General features: G+C 39.1%; 2 protein-coding genes across 2 annotated transcripts; one reads left to right on the top strand and one right to left on the bottom strand.

Annotated features, from left to right (window-relative positions):
• The first annotated feature begins 4,175 nt into the window (after positions 1 to 4,175).
• LOC146451394 (uncharacterized) lies at positions 4,176 to 23,015 on the top strand. Its single transcript, XM_085099226.1, has 6 exons — positions 4,176 to 4,227; positions 11,702 to 11,821; positions 12,737 to 12,844; positions 20,478 to 20,591; positions 21,341 to 21,454; positions 23,008 to 23,015. The coding sequence occupies exons 1-6, from the start codon at positions 4,176 to 4,178 to the stop codon at positions 23,013 to 23,015; spliced, it is 516 nt and encodes a 171-aa protein (XP_084955352.1).
• Positions 14,035 to 15,900, bottom strand: LOC146451395 (uncharacterized protein KIAA1958-like). The gene is made up of 2 exons (XM_085099180.1): positions 15,648 to 15,900; positions 14,035 to 15,510 (listed from the first exon to the last, which is right to left on the bottom strand). Exons 1-2 carry the CDS (start codon positions 15,766 to 15,768, stop codon positions 14,321 to 14,323), a joined length of 1,311 nt encoding a protein of 436 aa, XP_084955306.1. The 5' UTR covers positions 15,769 to 15,900; the 3' UTR covers positions 14,035 to 14,320.
• Positions 23,016 to 23,248: the final 233 nt, after the last annotated feature.

Raw genomic sequence — 23,248 nt, 5'->3', positions numbered from 1 at the left:
AAACCTCTGCTTCTTCTCTTCTGGCGCCTTTTCTCTTCTTTGTTCCCGTCTTGTTTGACTCCGCCGCACTCAGTTTTAATTTCTATGCACACGCCTTGAAATCTTGTTCACTCGCCGCCGCTGACAAAAGGGTTTATGTCAAGGAAAACACGGCCGGCTCCTGCCAATGGCTCTTGACAGTGACTTGAACAATTTCGCCTTCGACCTTGCAATACAAACTTTTTTGCTTCTCCTTACTTCTTCTTACTTCTCTGTCCTTTTTCTCCTTCCAAGAATAACAACCAACTGCACAACAACAACCTTGACCTCTATTTAAATACTGTACACAATTACGACATTACAAAGAAGATTCCAGAAAACGCTAACTACAAGGTATACAATAAATGCTGATTACACAATAAGATACAAAATATACGGTAACGGGAATAATAATAGTTAGTTAGATTACATTGAAATTTACAATACTACACACCATTTTCTAAGACAATAACTACTAATATACTAGTGACATTTTTTGACTGATAAAAATACGACGAATTAAGACTACAAATAATTAACAATAAACCTAACGAATTTAGATAATGAAAAAGAAACGACTAAATTTCTACATGCAAACACGAAACATGAAAATGCAAACATGAAATGAAAACAACAAAAACATGAGTAATATGAATTTTGTGACAAGGTCATGGGTTCGAATCCCGTCCAAGCATGAATTTGTTTCAGGCTTTCTTTTCGCAACTACTTAACCGGTTGCGTACTAACTGCGAGGATCTTTCTTCTGCCTAATAAAATAAACCACTTGTAAACAGATTTCGAGGCCTATTGATTGTGTTAAGCCGGGGCCCTAAGTAAGACTCTGTTTAAATAACTGGCCCTTTGTTTCCAGAGGACACTTTTCGATGAAACCTTATCAGCAAGCAAATTGTTCTTAAATTTAAAATTGCGTTTTTAATCTTATTAACAGAATAAATCTACAACTTCCCCTCTTTTCAACGTATTGTCGTTAAATAAGTATTTGGAGCCTCCTTTCCATTAGGTCAAAAAATTTGTATGTAGCTGATAACGGAGTTTAAACTCTTCATAACTAAGGAAATCTAGATGCGGGTCGAGAAGGTCTTTTAAGGTGTAAACTCTTTTATCAAGCCAAGTACGGAAAAAAATCATCTTGTTATCAATTTCAATATCTTGGTTATTCCATATAATCGTTTTCTTTGTGCATGGCATTTTATTATTCTTCACATCCTTAAACTCATACCAGCATTGTAAAATTCTCTCATAAAAGAGTGGCAGCTCTTTGTTGTTAAGATCCTTACTGTTACAGTTACAGGTTGAGAGGAAGGTTAAGCCTCCCAGGTGTAATGTGGCTTCATTTGGAATGACCGTCCATGTTGAATTCTCGCTCAGGTGAAGTCACTTTATCCAAATGGACTTTAGGGCTTTGTTCATTAAGGTAAAATCAATCATATTCAGACCCCCATTCTTGCGTTCGCCAATAATTGTGTTTTTTTTTTTTAATTTTGGCTATTTTGTTGTCCCAGATGAAATTAAAGGTGATTTTGTTTACCTGCTCACAGAAGTTTTTAGGGACTGGCAGTACGGATGAATTGTAAAGAAGCTTTGAGAGGCCCACAGATTTAACAATGTTGATCTTGTCTAACAGAGTTAGTTTCCGTCTCTTCCAATTGTTTAAGGTCTTTTCCAAAACATCTAATTTTTCATAGAAACTAAGTTTATTACTAACCTTTTCTGAGTTTGAGAAGTATATACCTAAAGCATAAACAGAGTCTTTCGGCCACTTAACATTGAACGGGGTATCTTCTCTGTTTTTCCAATTTCCCAGCCACATTGCTTCTGACTTCGTGTGGTTAATTTTTAATCCCGAGCATCTTTCAAACTTTTCTAGGAGGTCAAGCAAGTGACTCATTGATTCAGGGTTTTTTAGAAAAACTGTTGTGTCATCCGCATACTGTGTGATTTTTATCTCGCGTGCTCCAACTCTAATGCATTCAATTTTCGGGTTTTTCTTAATCGCAAGTACAAGAATTTCAATACCAAGGACGAAGAGTGTGCCTGATAGTGGGCAACCCTGCCTGACGCCTCGCTCCAGCTTGAAGAAATCAGAGGCATAACCATTGTTTGTGACACAGCTAATTGTGTTGCAATAGAAAGTTTGTATCCATTGCGCTTTACTGCGCAATATTGTACCTTTAATTTTTCTGTTTGATAGTTTTTCTAATTTTGCTTCCAGTTGAATAATACTCGTTCAGCGCATTAGGGTCATTTCTCGAGGAACATAGGTTTTCTTGCAGATCATTTAGTTTTTTTAGTAGTTGTTTTTCTTGGTCTTTTTCTGATCTAGCTCTTCTCTTGGAGTACTGCACTGTGAAGCCTCTGATTTCCATCTTGATGACATCCCATTTCAGGCCAAGATCTGTGACAACCTTATACTTTTCTATGAGAGCCGGAATGTTTACACACATTTTTTCTACATATTCTTTATCTTCTAACAAGCTTGCGTTAAATTTCCAGAAACCAGGGCCTGATTTTTGGCGTTGGTCGGCCGATTGTATATTCAACATAATAGCAGAGTGATCTGAGAAAGGAGTATGCAAAATTTTAGTCTCTTTTGTTAGATAAACTTAATCAGCTGTGATTAGGAAAAAATCTAGTCGGCTTTGAGACTTGAATGCTTGGTCATGCCACGTAAACGACAGAGCTTGGGGATTTAATTCACGCCAAATATCTGTGAGAACGAAGTTAGAGCATAGATTTTCAATTTCGTTTATGACAGTATGTTTGTTCGAACGTTGTTTCACACTTTTTCTGTCTTTTGGCGTTAGCGCGCAGTTGAAATCCCCTCCAATTATCAAGTTGCAATCTGAAAATCCACTAAGAGTTTGATTTAAATCTTGATAAAACTTGATTTGTTGTGAAATGTCATTCGGAGCGTATACATTGGCAAGGACAAGGTTTTGATTATCTAGCTTGATTTCCAAAATTATTGATCGTCCGTTTTTGTCTTTGATACTTCTTATCACCTCTAATTGGTATCTTGGGTTTTCAAGAATCATCACACCTTTGCTATGATTTGATCCATGGCTGTAGAAGATATTTCCACCCCATTCCGATCGCCAGATGTTTATAGATTGTTCGGTACTAAAGGTTTCTTGGAGAAAATAGCAGTGAGCGGTCTGCCTATGAAGCCACTTAAAGACTTTTCTACGTTTGATAGAATTATTGAAACCTCTTACGTTTATCGAAACGATTTTGAAGTTAATTGATGAAATTTCGTTATCCATCCTGCATTAATGTATTAAAGCAGTTACTAACTGACCTGAATTTCAGTTGTTGGACTTATCTTAAACCTAGGCTGTCGTATTTGACTAGCTTGCTGTAAAGCATACCTGTATCTAAAAAAGTAGAATGTAAACATGGAATATATGCAATTGCCAAACAAAGTGTTTTTGTTACTTCTAAACATAAAAGGAAAGCACGTACGAGACAATAACAAAAAGACGACACTTATTATGTAAGACGCTCCTGAGGGAGTGTTGAGGTTAGCCGGTGTATGCAAATTCAGCTTTGTTCAGGTTGTTTAGAGTTATATATGAAACTGTACAATGCACTTTTTGTTGATAAAGGTAATTGCAGAAAAACAGGGAATAAAGCTTTTGGGTAAAAGCATAGTTCTAAGAGGCAGAAATTGACTTATGTTGTGGTTTCAGTCTCCATTGGGCTCTCTTTTAAGTGCTCCGGTATGGTTTCGCAGGTAAATCTTTCTTCGCCTACAAGATGTCGATCAATAACTTTGGAATCAAATCTGAGTGCTCTGGCTTTTTTCATTGCTTTGATCAAAAAGCGACGTTCCTGCTGAATGGCTTTAGCATAGTCCTGAGTAATGTAAGCATCCTGATATGTTGTTGAATTTCAAGTTTTCGCGACGCGTGTAGTTCTCTAAAGCAATGTTATTTTCTTTTTCCACATTTAGAAGCAGCGACTCACCGATATGTCCACCTGTGCTACAAGGGCGCAGGCTATCTGTTTAGTTTAAAGTTTCCAAAACTATTTACTAAGAAGAAAGGGCATTAATAATTGTTTATAAATGAAGATTGTAGTAGATTCTTTTCTTATGCTGGCAAGTTTTTAAAATAAAGCTTTATTTACACAGGAAAATGAAGAACTTGCTTTTCCTTCTCACCCTGTTACCAGCAGTAGGAGGTTTAGGTAAGTATATTTAAGTTGAGAGAAGATACTAATTTAAGCCCTCACTCCCCTCTTACTTACCTAGTCTGATCTTCTGCTGATCACATAAAAATAACAAAATGTCATTACAGCAGACGTCCACAGGCATATTCTAGGTTTGCTTTTTACGCAGTGAGTCTGTTGTTAAGATACAATGGCCGTTTTCACACTAGAGACGGACAAATCTTCTGGACGGACAAGTCGGCTCAGCGGGATAACGGGACGACAAAAATTTTGAATGTAAAAGTCGTCTAAATCTGTCCGTCTATTTGTCCGTCCGTTAAGACGATTTTTCAAGGTCGATTTGTTCGTCTAGACGGACAAGTCGTAGAAAGTCCGACTTAAATTCAAACCAGGCGAACAAATGGTTGCATCTCGTTCGCCGTACTCTGTAAGGGGAATGGAACTAGCAAAAGGGGTGATGGCTTATTGGAAAATCAAAATGGCGGGTGGAGATACCGCTGTTGAGAGAAAGAGCGGACAAACGGAAGAACAAATCATGATCTGAGCAAGAATTAAAGGCGTTTGCCAGTGTTTTGGCTTCGAATGAGAATAGAGATCGACCATGGACTATTTCTTTGGAATTTCAAACCATGGCACTGAATAAAAGTTCAAACTGGAGTGTGTTACTGAATCACTTCGGCCTAAGAGTTCGTAATTTGGTGTCAAAGACTTGACTTGGCCGTCCAGATGATTTGCTGTCTTCTTGTGTGAAAACAGCCAATGCGGTTAAGAATCATGGTTGAACGATGAGAGGACATTCCTGCTATGCAGGGTAGCCACTAGTCTCCTTCGCAGCCGTCGTTTGGACTCGTCACTCAACGCTCTCCCTCCGCCATGGGGGCTAAGGCTTCCCCCTCAGAATTTTTGGAATTTTAAAAAAGTGTGTCAAAAAGGTTTATAATTAAAAACAGTAATGTGCAACAAACAGTCTCGAATTGTCACGCTGCATGCAAGTGCCTTTTCACAACCTCTAAAAGCGATGGTCCTGGCGCGCGCGCGGAGCGCCATGTCGATGCGAGAAATTTTGGTTTCGTTTATGACGTCACTGTCCGTCCGACCGTACGTCCGTATGCAACACTTCATGACAACCAATGCAAATGGCACACTCAAGTATGTGAAGCCTGTTCTGCCGCCCTTGGATTTTTTGGTGAGAAGTTGCATGGACAACTGTGTTTTAGAAAAACAAGGACACAGTCTTAATACAACAAATTACAAAGTCAATTTATGTATTGAATATGTCGACAAACGTGGAAAGAAGAGAAAAAAAGAAAAAAATCTGATCATTTAAAAAATGAACCTAATCAAGTCCAGGTTTCTTAGCTATTTGGTTCCCATTTTCATCTATTTTAACATACTTTTCCTCCGCCTCGTCTAAGAAGGCTTGTTTTTATATACTAAAAAGATACGTTTTTTAATGCATTGTTTTAAAGGCTTTCGAGTTTACTAAATTTGTGTGATGGACAGAAACTTGGGATTCCTATTTACACATATTGGGCCAATTTTCTAGTACCGTATTTTCACGATTAAACGCCGGCCTCTAAAATACGCCGGGTCAAAACTGCCGAATTTTAAATAATAAACGCCGGGGACGTTTAATCGAGAAAATACGGGTATAAGGGTATAACGTCCATACCTCAGTTCCGGGTCAAGCATGCTCTCACCTGAGGTATGGATGTTATACCTCAAATCAGAAGTATAACATCTATACCTCATATATGACTCGACTATGAAGTATAAGGGACCTGCCATTTATTAGAGGGGAGGGCTGGTGCAAATGGGGGGAGGGTCATTACATTTAATGAAACCAAAAAGGGGAGGGTCACCAAAAATTTAAGGAAGGCTTTGGGGAGGGCCATATCTCTTTTCGTAGACATTGCTGTTCACTTAAAATAAGCAATAGGCCTTTTCCGAGTTGCTTTGAAACTCATTATGAAAGCGAGGCTAAGTGCAAAGTTTTTGTCATGAAAATTAGTTTTCATTGTTATGCAAAGAAAACTAATTTTCATACGTAAAGCTCTGCACTTAGCCTCGTTTTCATAAACAGGTTAACAGCAACTTGGAAATGGTCTATTTTTAACTTTAATAATGATCAACCTGAATAACCCAACAAGCCTACATGTATGTCAACTGTTGCTATGAGAATGAGAAACTTGCGTGCATTAAGAATCAACTTGACGAAGTCATGGGTATTTGGACAGAGAATAAAGAAAGGGCCAAGGAGCTGAAGAAACATTAGTCAATCAGTTGTTAGAAAAAGTTATCAGCATTAAAGAAAGCTCAGTTTTGGTCCAAAGAAACGTGCTTTTCTATGTAAAACAAGCAAAGCTGTGGGACATAATGGAGGAACGTTTAAGTGAATGCTCCCAGTATCTAAGCAAGATAGACCGTTTGAACCCCTTATAATGTGCTGTAGCAACCCGAAGACTACGGATGCAGGCCCTGGAGAGGGAATAACCAATAGAGAGGTTCGCTTAAGGGACTCAGAAGTTGCCTGCATCCATTCCTCTGATCGGGTAACCAAATCCATCATGCTCCTGGGGACTTTGCTCAAAATAAAGCAGAGAGAACAAATGCAGCCATAGTTGATGCCCTTGTAGATGGATAAACATTGAGTTGGGAATATATATTTTAAATCATTTGATGACCTGATAATTGAGAAGATTGATGCACTATCAGCGAGTGAAGTAAAGCAAAAAGAGAGAGACTGCATGGAAAGGAATGTATGGCAAGTAGCCCAGGAGGTACAACCAATGGTGGATGATGAGCCAGGGCCTGATGGAGACCTTGTTGAATGTTATGTTACAACTTGCCAAAAAGATCATTTTTTTTTTCAGTAAAAAGAGTCTGATGCAATACACAGCAGCCAAAACATAAGCCAAAAGAGGCCAGGTCGTGAGTTGCAGTTACTTCAAGAAGATATATCCATTTAAGGATATATTGGAGAGATGTTTCTTGAATACCAGAAGGGGGGCTTGTGAAATTTCCAGCAGCAAACTATCTGACTTTTGCAAGTCAAGCAAAAAGTGTTGTAGTCAGACCGAGCGCATTCCAAGGCCTTTCCCTGATTATCAAATCCCTGAACTTCACTACCTACTTGTGCACAGGACGCCAACAGTGTACAGAACCATTGACGATTATTTACCATGAGCCCAGTTAAGGGGAGCATATCAGTCTGGCGAATGCTCTCTGGAAGATCTCGAAAACATTGCAAAATTTGCACAGGATTTTTTTTTTTTGTATTAGACGAATGTGTGAAAACATATATTGAGCACTTTTGAAACTGTTGGAGCTCAAAAAGGAAGAGAAATATAAATGACTTACCAAGACTATGTATGTGCAATAATGGGACTCTATAGCTAAGTAAGCAAACAGTGGCCGTGTTGGACAAATACATACCATCACACGTACCATAATCTGATGCCAGGGAGAGTAGCGTGTTAAAGCAACATTTAAAATGGGGGACCTTGACATGTTTAATTCCCTAATTAAATCTGAATCATTAACACAAAAGCCAACTTCCACACTTTGAGTTCACCAGAAAGCGCGTACAATAACAAGCACTTCTGACGTACGAAAACTCTCAAATAATTAAAATCTCTTAAGCGCACTACTTCCCTGACAAGTAAACAATTTAAATATTCCCAGACGTATTAAACTTATCGATAACATGAATGTTGGTGTCACAAACCAAACCTCTGGGAATTGAACTCCTTTTTTTATGCAAATACTTTCTTTTGTTTCAGTAAACCAATATGGCTGGTAGTCACGTGAATGAAAACACTCCATATGGGAAACTTTTACACCGAGAGAAAAACTTATCAATTAGTCATCGATTACCCATCGATTATCGATAATAATCAATGACTAATCAGTTGATTACTCATTAATTACCCCATGATTACTCATTGATGTTATTGGTCATGGATCATTTAAGTCTAATTAAAACCAAAGTAATTACTTTGACCAATCACAAGGCACATACCTGTAACCGGTGCCAAGCGGGGAAAAACACGAGCGTACGAGGTATGATTGGCTTTGGTTTTGCTTCTCATTGGTTGAGAAAGTGGTACGAATTTTAGTGACCAATCACAGAGCGTACTAAAGCAAAATCAGTTAAAGCAAACACGATATTACTTTCGACCCAATTGAAAACCGCTCTATTCTGTAGACATTTGCGAGTTTGATTATTACATTTACTGTACGATTTTGGAGGAAATTTTACTGGAAGCCATTCTAATAGAGGACTTCTTAGCGTGTTGAAGAAAATTGAAGTGACAGAGGCCCTGTCCACAAGGAGGTTCTATAAAATGAAACGTCTTCTTTTTAATCATTCGTATATACAAATACAAGATGTCCTTCAAAGCGCTACAATAGTAGTTTTATCTGAAAAACTAATAACCAACGATTAGTCAATTTGCATTGAAAAACCTGAAAGGAACCTACTACAACACAGTTGTTTTTGTTTTGTTTTGTTTTGTTTTTTTTTTTTGACTGTCCAAATACAGTCAAATCCCTTTATTGCGAACACCCTCGGGACTGCGAGTTTTTAGTCCTTAATAGCTAGAGTCCGTAATAGCGGGAACTTATTTCAGTCAAATGTATGTAATTTATTGTTTTATTGTTAGCTGTTGTCCGTATTATCAGGGTGTCCGTAAAAGCAAGGTGTCCGCAATTCGAGAGTTGACTGTAATACCCAGTTGGGGTAGCCAAAATCATTCTGTACAAAACAATGAAATCATTCCATTTCAAGTTTTTATTCTTTCCAACATCACTTATTAGAGTGTGAATAAATTGTCCTTACTAATTATTCCAATCCACACAATGAATGAGACCGTCACTCGGAACAAATGCACAATTAAATTATTTTTCAAATAATTTTGACTTTTGCTCGTTTAATAGCAGGGTCCTTGTTGCTAAGGCCTTACTCACGAAAAAACAGAACAGCACTGCACATTTAAAAAACGTAAAAAAACCCATAGTGAGTTATGCGCATAGTGATCCTTACAGCTCCGCTATTGTCTTTGTCATCATCGTCATCATTATCCAGTCGGGGTCGTTTAGAGGATTCTCGCTAAAATGAATTACAAAACAAGACCCCAATTAACTCTTTACGTATGCAACACCACAGTTTAAAAATATGGAATTCTGACATCTTAAAACAGTTCTCATACTATCACTAAAGCCATTTATCTCAAATTAAAATTACAAGTTGTTTGCATTTTTTAAGAAAAGTGACTGTAATGTGGCTGGAAGGCTAGCTGGCACGAACCCACCATATTTAAGCTTACTATTCCAACCACACTTACAAGTTAAGAGGAGTGGGAAAATTTGCTATTCCTTTTTCGGTCTACAGTTTTTAGGATATCCTGCAGCTGCAATGTGAAATGGTTGGTCTGACAATGCAAGGACTGCCTTACTTACTTCTAAGCGGTACAGAGGGCCAGTCACTTCATAGATTATTCTTTGTGTTGATTTCAGTTTATTGTTTCTTTTAAATGACCGACCTTCTTTTGGAAAGCAAGGAGTCTCTTCTGTCGCGATTGTTTTTCCTCATTAAGCCTATTGTTTTGTGGCGTTCTCGTTGCTGTCACCGTCGTCGTTGTTTAAGCTCCCTATTTTTAGGGAGTTTTAGCAACGACGAAGGCGACGGTAACGAGAACGCAACCAAAAAAAAACAAACAAACAAACAATTGGCTTAATGACCTTAATAACCACTTTTTGATACATTTCTTTGCCGTTACTGCACAACTAGGACGTAAAATTTCCCAATGTGTCGTTATATGGAAGACGTAAACACACGACGACGAATTGTTCTTCTCTTTCTAAACTTGGGTGCGGTCTCCAAGAATCTAACTCCAGGAAATTTCACCTGCATTGAATATTTAGAGGGAATTGGAATAGCCGCGAGGATGTTTCAAAAAACGCGTATTCATTTTAGTGAATAGTAGTTTAATAGTGTATTTCATTTTAGTGAATTCAGTTTAACAGTGTAAGGTCGGTATGGCCGCTCCGAAAACCGTGGTGAAACCTCTGCTGAGATAAGCTGCTGTAAGTGTAACACAAATTAAATTTGTTTTTGCTTTCTTATTAAACAAAATGTACAATTCCAATACCAGATTTGCGTCATCGTAAAAATAACCTAACACATGCATATATAAATTGGCTGCTCACTAACCTTTATCACAATGTTGATGTGAGAAACATGAAGCCAAGAGCGGTGATCGTTAAGTTTTTATCGAACAAGACGAAGATGGCATTTCAGTTTCATGAGGACGAGAGGTCTTAAAGAAAAGGGAATCACTATAGTGAAGGATATGACACCAGAGCTTGCCAAAAGGTTGAAAGTACTAAAAGGAAAATAGTCTGTGGAAAGTGCATGGTTTGTCAATGGCAAGATTCGTTACAAACAATATGATGACAGCAGGTTGAAAGAGCTGCGTGACCCGAAGAGTACGTGAATATTGAATGAATGGAACTGAGTAAGTAACACAGCCTAATCAGGACGGCTATGGATTATTCATTACCCTTTGTACTTTGAAGATTTTGTAACTGATCACATTCACAGGCAAACTTAGAAGCGCGTGAAATCAATAAATTGCGTAAGTTAATAATTAACCCCTTTTCAACAAACAACAGCGGGAAAACATACCTAAGATGTATTTCTTGACAATCGTTTGTTATCATAACAATAAGCGTTTGTTAAGAAACAATTCTTGAACCGAATCCTAGGAGCATAGGGTGCCAACAGCCCCGTAGGGTTTGTTGAGAGCTCCTGCTCCTAAGTTATTAAAATAATGCTGCTGTAAGAAAACATTGTTATTCTAAATGTTTCTGTTGGCGCATTTACCAGCTAACTTTGAAATCACAGATCAGTAAAGCAGAGATTGCGTGGTTGAGGTAAAGAAAAGGGAAGAAGAAGGCAAACCCCAGGGAAATCGAAAAATTTATTCACTCACAAACGGGGTCTTGTCTTCTCCACTATTCTACTATCTTGGACAAATACGTTTGCCAGCCGATAGGGTTTTCTTGTCTTCCGCTCCTTTCACAATTTTTTGCTCGCGTCTCAACTTTCGCCGCCAGTGAGCAGAATAATCCTTTGAAAGCTTGCTATGGAGGGAAACCACTCGATTGAGCGAATTAATTTTTTTTTTATATAGGAGTGAACCTTTTATTTTTTTCTGAGCAAAGTGTTGGGAAATATTAAGAAGACAATTTTGTGAGGATTTTGAGAGGGAAACATGCCTTTTCCATTTCATGTCAGTAGTCGAAAATATAATACAATTGGTTCTCAACACCTTGAGTGCCCTTGAATATGAAATGCGCTAGTTTTTAAAATATAGATAATATCCTGACACTTGCAATTTAATGAAGGATGCACTTAAAACTACAGGAGTAAGATAAATGACAGTCATAGTGAAAACTTTAATAAGATTTGTTTTAAAATATATCCTAGGTCCTATGCTCCCACCACGCCCAGCACAGTTCACATGTGACAATAGCAGACGTATACCAGCCAGCTGGAGGTGTAACCTCAACAATGACTGTGGTGATAATTCTGACGAGAGAAACTGTGGTAAGTTTATACCATCTCTTCTTTGCTCCTTATGAGACAAGCCATAAAATATAAATGCTACTCTTCTACCGGCCAGGGGACAGATTCCCGAAGCCCTCCTCACTTAAGATGTATGTCTGGGCAATAGTCTATTATTACAACAATAGGCGTTTGTTAAGAAACAATTCTTTTAAACAATTCTTTTAAAGAAACGATGTATCTTAAAAGATACATCGTAACTCTAAAGGCCTTCGTGAACCGGGTCCCAGGAGCATGAGGTGTCAATTATCAGCAAACTGACCACTCACTAGCCAGCTTTGTAGTATGTGATTCTAATAACCAGCTAAATTTGAAATTAGAGATAAAGCAGAAATTGGGTGGTTGAAGTAGGGGAGGGAAGAAGAAGGCAAACCCCAGGGAAATCGAAAACTTCATTCACTTACAAACCGGGTGTTGGCTTCTCCCCTCTTCTACTATCTTGGGAAAATACGTTTGCCAGCCGAAAGCGTTTTCTTGTCTTCCGCTCTTTTCACAACATTTTGCTTGCGTCTCAGCTTTGGCCGCCAGTGAGTAGAATAGTTCTCTGAGTGCTTGCTATGGAGGGCAACCGCTCGATTGAGCGATTTAAAAATGTTTTTCTAGTTATAAGAGTGAACCATTTTATTTCTGAGCAAAGTGTTGTAAAATATCAAGGAGACAATTGTGCGAGGGTTTTCAGAAGGAAACATGTTTTCGTCATTTTCTGTCAGTAGTCGTAAATACAATTGGTTCTCAACACCTCGAGCGCCCAAGAATATGAAATGAGCTAGTTTTTAGAATATGGATATTTTCCTGGTAACTGCAATTAAATAAAGGATGCACTTCAAACTACAGGACTACGATAAATAACAGTCATAGTGAAAACTTCAATAAGATTTGTTTTAAATTATTTCCTAGGTTGTTCGTCATCACGGTTCGCATGTGACAATGGCAGATGCATGTCAGCCAGTTACAGGTGTAACGGCGACAATGACTGTGGTGATAATTCTGACGAGAGAAACTGCGGTAAGTTTGAACCATCTCTTCTTTGCTCCTTATGAGACAAGCCATAAATCATAAATGTTACTCTTCTACCAGCCAGGGGACAGATTCATGAGGCCCTCCTTACTAAAGATGTATTTCTGAACAGTACAGTCAAACCTCCCTTTTATGCGGTTACCCTCTATTAAACTTCCCCAAATCAGTCCCGATATTTACTGTAAATTTGAACTCTATTAAGCGGATGCAGTCACCATTTAGAATTCCCAATTGGCTAATGTTATTGTATTTCACTTAAGCGCTCACGTGGACAGGTGCAATGCGATATTTTGACACGACGACGGGCGAATCACAACATAATATACACTTTGTAATCAGACTTAGAATAACAAATAACCGATTTTTTTCACTACATGTTGAATGGCAAAACTGTACGTTACTAATGTGGTTTAAACCAAACAAGATTGCCTTACAAACAACATTAGAACTACAGGCTGAACTACCTTGACCATACAATTACTAGCTTGTTGTTTTTCTCATATTTCGAGTTACTGTTGTTGTTAACTGATACAATATATATGACATACTTAGGCTAGTTCCATTTTTACCATATTACATTCAATAGCGTACTACGGTTGGGAAAACCTCTTTTAAGCGGTCAACCTGTATTACGTGGTTAGTTGGCTATTTCCCGAGTTTGACCGCTTAATAGAGGTTTGACTGTAGTCTATTATTACAATAATAGGCGTTTGTTAAGAAACAATTCTTAAGATACATCTTAACTTTAAAGGTCTTCGTAAATCAGGTCCCAGGAGCATAAGTTGCCAATTATCAGCAAACTGACCACTCACTAGCCAGATGCGAAGATATAGTTTACGTCGTAGAAAGTGCGGCGTTCGGGGTTATATTCACGAGTTGTTTGTGTCAAAACCCGAACAAGCGAGGTACGAGCGAGTGAGGGCTTTTGACACAAGCAACGAGTAAATATAACCCGGTACAAAGCACTTTCTATGACGTAAGCTGTTTATTGCACATATCTCGACAATTTTCATTTTTCAATGTAATTAACAGTTAGATTATGAGCTCGAAATTTCTATCGCGTGATAGTTGATGAGGGCGAAGCCCGAATCAACTATCACGCATAGAAATTGAGAGCGAATAATCTAATTGTTTTAGTATAAATCTACTAGTCGTTCAAAACTTGACAACAAGACAGGTTCACGTGTTTACTGAATTGTAATATAAATATGTCACACCATGCGCGGATAATTGACAACTGCACGACATTGCATTGGTTTCTGTGTGTGCGCCTTTGCATTTCATTCAAGATTTTATAAACTGTCATGCGCTCGAAACTGAAACGAGGAGCGGAGTTTTTATTGTAAAATGACAAGCAAAGATAATCTGATATGCTGACGTAAATGTTCTCTTTGGAAGCCACCTTTTTAATCTACAAAACGTAAATGAGTAGAAAGTTATGGAAAGTTGAAAGTTGAACACAGTTTAGCGAAAAAAGTTGTTGTTTACAATGGAGACCGTGCAACCATGGAAGCTGAACGACTGTGGAAGATGGGCGTTTGACTGCTGATAACTGACTTGGGATTCAACGGCAGAAGAAGAGCTGGATGGTTTATTCTCGTTCTGAATTTGGAGCAGAACATTGGAGCGATTCTGAATAGCTAGTGGCTGGTGTGATGGCTCCTCTCCGGATACGAATCCACTCAAAATGTTTGACATGTTCTCCTTCTGGTGGAAGGATGCCCTTGCGTTGTACGATTCAATCGAGCTGTCTGATTTGTGGCCTGTCACTGCCTTGATGTGTCTTGCCTCAACATTGCTATCTGACAACACGGTCACTGCTGTAGCTCTCACACAGTGGTTGGTGAGATGTGGAGTAATTCCAGCTGCCTTACTCATGGTTTTCATCATATTGGCGAGTGTGGATTCACCGACTGGTGAATTACAATACCACACGGTTTCATTCTCAGGATTGAATTTCCCTGACAGTTCCCTCGGTCGCTGGAACAGGCAATCCAATTTGGGATTGAGATGCTTAATGAAATTCTCAATTGTTTTCACTGGGCAGCGACTGGAATTGATTGCTTCAAACATCTTTCCGTCGGATTCGTCCGTAGAATCGTTGAGTCCCCCTTGGTGGTGTTTGGTGGACATCAGAGCATCCCTTCGGAACTCATAGTACCGTCTTCCTTTGAGTGTAGACTGCAAAACCAGCATCTCTTTGGTAAGTTTTCGTTGATTTTCTCGTCCTCGTTTTCCAAAATAAAGGGTCAAGTAAAACCAAGCTGTTCGCAGTAGTTGCGAGGGATCTTTTGTGTTGGCGTCGCCAAGCTGACCGCTTGCGAACAATTCTTGCATTTGTTCGCTGGTTATTGGGTTTTTATGCACCACAGGACCTACTTTCCCTTCTTTCATTACGTTTTTGCAAATAGCGTTGAGTGTTTGGTTGGCCTTTGCAAATTCGGAATCACCGATAATTGACCAGGGCTTGTTGTGAGGCGGCTGCTTTAAATGCCGGTCAATGGCAGCGCGAATCGCTCGCAAGGAAGAAACTTTAAATTCGCTTCCATTTTTTTGCCTTACTGATGCATAAAAAACTTGCAAACATTTGTTCAGCTCTTCTTTTGACTGCTCTTCGATAGGTACGGTGAATTTCTGTTGGCTTGCGAACCATTCTAAAATTTATTTTGCAAAAAAAATGTGTCAGTATAAGACGCAACTTTGAATGTTTTCAAAATTATAAAATTGCCAACTTTTAAAAGCGAAATGAAGGATAAAATTATTTAACTCTTGTTTCAACTCCTTTTCTTACCGTGAAAAATCTTCATTCCATATTTGGTTGCAATTTTTGTTTTTTCTGGAATTGCCTCGACTAGTAAATTATCCAAATCCTCTTTACAGACACTTCGAAAACGCGAAGACGCGGACGCCATTTTGTTGACGATCGCACAGTTTTAAGCTACTCACTCTACTCGCTATCTATCACAGAATAGATAGTGAGTAGCGTAGCCAATAAGAGAGCAGCATTCGTGATAGAACGTTAGTAGATTTATACTAACACAAATTAGAAAGAGCAAATCACAGATAATAGAACTAAATGCAAATTTAATATCAATGGCAAATATCACAGTATCGCAGTACATCTTAAGTCGTCATCGAAATAAAGTGCTGAACAGAAAATGCACCAACAAAAGTTTAATCTCAGTACGATATCAGTACATAGGATTCAGTTTCATTTAGTCCCTGTCCGATTCATCGATAATGTGTCGTGACTTTTGGACCTTGGAGAATGCAATGACAAAGTGGGACTTTCGTTCAAGGCATTCACAAAAATGTTAAAAGTTCCTTCCTAAATTGAAGCGCCTTGGAAAGGAATCAAGGGCTGCCGTGTTGTGGAATCCTGTACTGTGCTTTGGATTCAGAGTCAAAGCATTGAAAATACCCCCTTGGCAGCCTGAAGGCCCTAACACTCTGAGGTATCCACCTAGAATAATGGAATGTTTCTTTGTTGTCGCTCCGACAGTGTCCTGTAGTTGGTCAGACTTTGTACGTTCTTGTGCCCAGAGATTTGCATAATATGCGTTGGAGGTATTCCTTGGTTATTCAGTTTCTGGATCATCCTTTTCCTCCCGCTATGATTAGTGAAGTTTCTAGCATCTAATCCAGCTTTTTCTGTCATTGTTTTCATAAGTGAGTTGAGCTTATTAACTTCCATGGGAGCAGACTTGAACCAAGGTTTTGTTTTTATGGCTTTTGTAGTGTGATTGATCGCTTAATAAAACGGACTATCCAGAGTCTTCATATCATCTGGGACGAGTCGCATAAAACTTACACGCGGGCGAAAACGCTATCGTCCGTTGTTAAAATACTGAATGTGACTGGGCTGAAGGTCTGGCGTTAGCAGTTACGCCCGACGTTAAATTTTGTGCAACTCCCCCCTGGTCTTTACGAAGCATAGAGGTCATAAGTTCTGACAGGATCTCTTTCACTGCCTTCGACACCAAAGACAGCTCGAGCGTCTTTTGGATCAGCGCCGGTCCTTGTCTTCGTCTGTCTTTTTATACTCCAGAAAAGCTGTTTCATCCGCTGTTGTTCTCTGGTAACATCACCCCATCTCATGTCCCTTTGCTCTTGGCACCCTCTTAATCCTAAGAATTGTGTGTTGTTTAACCACAGAGTGTTAATAAGGGCAGCGACAGCAAAGACAGCTCGAGCGTCTTTTGGATCAGCGCCGGTCCTTGTCTTCGTCTGTCTTTTTATACTCCAGAAAAGCTGTTTCATCCGCTGTTGTTCTCTGGTAACATCACCCCATCTCATGTCCCTTTGCTCTTGGCAACCTCTTAATCCTAAGAATTGTGTGTTGTTTAACCACAGAGAGTTAATAAGGGCCTCTGATGAAGAGCAACCGAGTAAACTTTGGCCAAACACTGAATATCAACTTCCTCGTCTGTTAGCATACGCGCAGCGTTTGGTTTGTTTCCTTTCCCTTTTTCTGGTTCCTTTTGCTTCGCACCTGACACATCTTTTGTTTTACGGAACTCTTTTCCTTCCATAACGGTTGATGAATGGTCTTTCTATCTTAAATAACGATCAAAGCTTGAAGCAACAGACTTCAGCGATGTGGGTTCGTATTGTTCTCCATCGTTCTTTCGAACTTGAAGTAGAAAATTGGCGATTAACACGTCGAGATCTGTTGCATCAATGGCTGTTGTCCATGGGGAAGCAACTTTTTGTGTGTAACCTATTTTCCCAGAGTGAAATTGCCTTCAGGAAATTTCAATGGATACGTCAAAAAGAACAAAAGAATTTCCCATGACAGTTCCCGAGGTAACTTGTATGGTTAATAAGAACCCAAAGAGGCTCAACCAATCATGAGAAAGTGAAATGTATAAAACACTAAAAATCACGTGTTGTTTACGTGTTGTGTTCATCGTAGGGTCAAATGGTACCCGCCACTGTATTTCAAGCTCGACAACTATCAAAACATGACTCACTCTTTCCACCAGTGGTCCAGTGCTCTGGAGGGCAGGCCAGTAGCATGGGGCTTGAGCTACCCCCCCGCCTCCCCTCCGAATTCTTTGGAAATTTTAAGAAAATAATCATGTGCAACAGTAAGTCAACGCCAACGAAAACGTCACCTGAAAATATCACTTTATTTCATTTGCCCTACTTGGGGAGCAGGGATGGCACAGTGGTGAAAGCACTGGCCCCCCACCAATGTGGCCCAGGTTCGATTCCCGGTCTCGACGTCATATCTGGGTTGAGTTTGTTGTTAGTTCTCGTCCTTGCTCCGAGGGTTTTTCTCCGGGTTCTCCGGTCTTCCTCCCTCCACAAAAACCAACATTTCCAAATTCCAATTAGTTCTGGAATTCGAGGGCCACAGGTTTGTCAGTCGTCAGACTGTTAAATGTCACCCTTGTTTAACAAAGTACTTCGCGATTATTTCCACTCGTTCAACTTCTACAGATTCGGCGAAGTATCAAGGGACTAAATTGGTAGGAGTAGCGTTCAGGTTAAGGAAGTTTTAACATCGCGTTTTCAAACTCTCCAATGAACTTGAATTTGGTCATTTTACGTTCTTGTTTAGCAGAGGACTGTAAAGACATGTAATCTGAAAAGACGTGCGATTGTTTTTCCTCTTTAAACCTATTGTTTTGCGGCGCTATCTTTGCCCTACCGCGTTTACATGACATCGGAATGAGTTTTTGTACCGGAATAAAAATCTCGCTCCAGTACAGTTACCGGGGCGAACTCGCACCGGTATGACTCGCCCCGGCGTGAGATCTTACTGCTGGTTTCATGGAAACGAAAACAGAGTATCATGTATCACGGTAGTATCACGGTATCATGTAAACATCCCCTAAAAAGGTTTACGTAAATCTGGTCCATGCAGGAGCAGCAGCTGCCAAGAATAATTATGGCCTATAGGAAAAATGGGTTTTGACCAAATAAAGATAAAATTTATCTCGAAAAAAGTTGAATTACTCTCACCAAACTATTATTTTGTCTTCTCTAGTCGTTTCATTCCATATATTTCTTGTTTTAGTCAGAACCATATCACCAGTGTTCGCGAAGTCTTAGTAACCGAGCATTCTCTTCGAATCCCGGGCGCAGGTGGTAAGCGGGTGAGCGTTAATTCATAATCCCGCCTGGGCAGGAACCAAACTCGATAAATTGTGCGAAGCTCGTAAGAAGTTACGATGCGCATCTCCATATAAGGAAACAAAAGGTGCCCACCCCTGGGGGTCTAAAAAGACGCTAGAGTTCTGGTAACGAAGAGCTGTCGTACAGAATTCGGAATCGAGAAACTGGGAACAGGATGGCCAAGAGTTGCTACGAGTTCGAAATATGTAGTTAGTTGGAAGCTGTTTTCATCCGGAATATTTTTGTTGTTTGTTTTGCATACCGTGCTATAGATTCAAAAACAGAGTCCTGAATGAAATGTTTTGAATGCAACCTTTTGCTTCGTTTCTCTGCCTCTTCCGTTTTATCTGACTAAGAACATTTGACATTGTTTTCAACATACAGATAGGCTAAAAGCAATTCAATAAAATAAGCATATTTAAAAGCCCAAGTATATCAGTCCAGCCACATATATGACTCGCCTCCTTACCCGTGGGGAAAGTCATATCGTTGTCACATCTTGCAACTAGCGAGAGTGGAAGGAGATTGCCGTGCTCTTACCAGCTGAAGACAAATTCGAGAAACAATGCTTATTTTATTTTCGGGCCAGTGATTGGCCAGTAGCTTAATTCTCCTAGCACGGGTAAATCGTTTCCCACCCAGTATTTTTTGACGATAATATCAAGCAATTACCCGCCGCACCTTGGCTTCGAAAAAAAAAAAAACGCTTTGTTACGTTTCGGAAATCCCAGTGAAACGTTTCCTACCAGGCTAGGCGCTCAATTTAGTGACTTTGAACAACTAGGGTGGGTGTTTGGTGAATGTCCAAAAATAATCAAGTAAAGCTATTTTAGAAAAAAACATCACGTGTAATGATTTAAGCCAGGTGAAAGTATGGCCGCACGGATAACTGTGGCAAAACGTCTGTTTAAATAGGCTACCGTCAGTGTAACACTATTTTTAGTTTTTTTTTTTTTTGTTAAACTAAACGTTCAACTCCAAAACCACTTTTGCACTACCATAAAGATAAGCTAAGAGATATTGCTAAATTAGTCGCTCACTGACCTATAGCGCAAGTGATTCTATTCTATTCTATGTGCTTTTCTGCGCGAAAATTCCTCTAAAATGCTTAAGAAAAGGAAGTTAAAATAAGACAAGAAAGCATTCTTCAGAGGTTTAAATGAGAAAGAAACATGTTTTTGCCGTTTTTGTTTTAAAATCATATCTTTATATTAATGGTTGAAAATTCGATCTTTCTTGCAAAGTTTTTCGCCAAGCAGACTGCATACATACATACATACATACATACATACATACATACATACATACATACATACATACATACATACATACATACATACATACATACATACATACATACATACATACATACATACATACATATAATTTTTGTTAAGGCAGGTCGGTTTTGGAGTACGCTCGAGTACAACACATTCGCAAGTAAACCACAGCTACAGCTCAACCTGCAACAGTAAGATTTGGTTTTAATGTTTTCTAGCTTACAGCTGCAGTTCGTCAGCGTTCAAATGTGACGATGGCAGATGTTTACCAGCCCACTGGAAGTGCAATGGCCGTAGTGAATGTCGTGATTCTTCTGACGAGAAAAACTGCGGTAAGTTTAAAACAACTGCCGTTTACTGTCTTACTACACTAAACATTAAATGCAAATGTCATTCTTGACGGCTTACCCATAAGAACATGCTTATATATATGAGTAAATTAGCCTCTCACTAACTGAATAGAAGGAATTTCTGTATGCTTTCTCGTCGTTAAAAACATGTTTATGCATCATAGATGAGCGAAGCGGATTAAGATAAGCCCACCTTCGACCCCCCCCCCCCCCCCCCCAAAAAAAAAAAAAGAAAAAAAGTGGAATAAACAAGGAAGAGAGAAGAGCAGAGAGAAAAAAGAGCCTGTCACCGAGATTAATTGTAGGGTTTTTAAAAAAGCCGTTCACTCACGAACAAAATTTTGCTGTCGTTCCAACTTTCTTGCAGCCAATAAGCACAAACATTCTCAGAAATGCCTGCTCTACAGGGAAGCCTCTTGATTGAGAGACTGTAGAGTGTGTGTAGTTGGGAATAAACCGTTCGATTTGTGAATTATGTTTTAGAAAATGGCGAAAGAAAAAGTTCTGCAACGATTTTACGAAAAACAAAGAAATATGCTTTTGCCGTTTTTGTGTTAAAATCGTGTCCTTCGGTAAATAGTCAAATACAAAACTTTATCTCAATCTCGAGCTCCCAAAATGATGCAAAATACACCATTTGTTGAATTACGCATGAGTTCAAAACAGTTGAAAATAAACAACAGCCGTGATTCAAACTGTAGAAGTAACATTTGTACTAAATGGTTTTGTAGTTTACAAGTGCAGCTCATCAGCGTTCACATGTGACAATGGCAAGTGCATATATCCCCTCGGGAGGTGTGACAACATCAATCACTGTGGTGATTTTTCTGACGAGAGAAACTGTGGTAAGTTTCAGAAAACTCTACTTTCCATGGTGATGAGACTAGACATAAATTATAAATAGTACTCTTGTACCAGCCTCAGGACAAAGAACATTTTATTACAGAACTGTTGGACTTTGGAACAATTTAGACCCCTTTTAAAATCAAGCCGTTCAGTTCAAGTTTTTAAACGTGTCTTTAAGAATAAGCTTTTAGACAATTTTGTAAATACTTACTGAACTTTATTTATTTTTAGTATTTTTCTCGATTATAATGTTTAGATAATGTTGTAAATGTTTCTTGAATTTGATTAATTTTAATTGTGTAGTTATTAGTAACTTTAGTATTTAAATAATTGTTCCTAAAAAACCCAATTGAGGAGGTAACAATAAAGTATGTATGTATGTATGTATGTATGTATGTATGTATGGAGCTGACTCGAACCAAGGTTTTGTATTTACCGCTTTTGTAGTGTGATTTAGTGACCGCTAAGTAATTAGCAATTATTTACCGAAGTGGAGGTGAATAGTGGTGGATATTTACCGTGGCGCAAAGCGGTGAGGTAAATATCCACCACTTTCACCGACACTGAGGTGAATAATTGTTTTAGTGTGTACCACACAAGTTGAATAACTAGCGAACCAAACAGTTACCTTATTTTCGACAATGATTATTATACTGACATATGGTCAGAAATTAAACTGGTGAAAATTTCTCCGTACGATGCTCATTCGCGGTAAGCGATTTTTAATTACAAAAAATCACGTCACTCTTTCCTGCGAATAGAGTGTGTGCACGACGGCCATGTTGGAGGACCGAAACAATACAATGATTTTCCTTTGGGAAATATATTCTATTTTTATGCAAATATCTTGTTTTGTTTTAGTCCTCCAACATGGCCGCCGTGCACACACTCTATAGGTAGAACTTCTGGGGGCACTTGTATAACTACCCGAGTGTTACTTCTTCAATTGGTATTTTTACTCGTCTTGAAACAATGCTGCAAAATATTAGATGTTTCATCTCTTACTTTTGAAGTGCTCGAAAGTTTACGGTAACTTAGATTATAAAGTTGGAAAGATTAAATAACTTGCCACTGTTATGCCGTCAAACCAAACTTTGTTGCCATTTTTGTATATTTTGTAACAGCCGCCTCGCTTATCGAAATATTTTTCTCTCAAATGACCGTGGCGAAGCGGAAAGCCATCTTGTTTCTCTTCGGCTGCTCGGAGGCGAATAGTACTTGGCTATTCACCTCCGAGCTAGACAATCAGCGCGCGCGAAAAGCACTATTCACTAAAACGGACTATACATAGTCTTCATATCATCTGGTCTTTAAAAGCATAGAGGTCATAAGCCCTGACAGGATCTCTTTCACTGCCTTCGAAAGCAATGATATTTGGTCTTACAGCTCGAGCGTCTTTTGGATCAGCGCCGGTCCTTGTCTTCGTCTGTCTTTTTATACTCCAGAAAAGCTGTTCTGTCCGCTGTTCTTTTTCTCTCAACATCACCCCATCTCATGTCCCTGTGCTCTTGGCAACCTCTTAATCTTAAAAATGTGTGTTGTTTAACCACAGAGTGTTAACGATGGCCTCAGACGAAGAGCAACCGAGTAAACGTTGGCCGAACACTGAATATCAACTTCCTTGTCTGTTAGCTTACGCGCAGCGTTTGGTTTGTTTCCTTTCCCTTCAATTTTTAGGTCCTTTCGCTTCGCGACAAACACATCAGTTTTACGGAACTCCTTTCCTTCCATAACGGTTGACGGATGGTTTTTTCTTTCTTAGATACCGATCAAAGCGTTAAACAAAAGACCTC

The sequence above is a fragment of the Pavona decussata genome, unplaced genomic scaffold (genome assembly GCF_977016875.1).
Source record: "Pavona decussata unplaced genomic scaffold, jaPavDecu1.1 SCAFFOLD_390, whole genome shotgun sequence".
NCBI lineage: Eukaryota > Metazoa > Cnidaria > Anthozoa > Scleractinia > Agariciidae > Pavona > Pavona decussata.
This window is presented reverse-complemented; position numbering and strand designations above follow the sequence as displayed.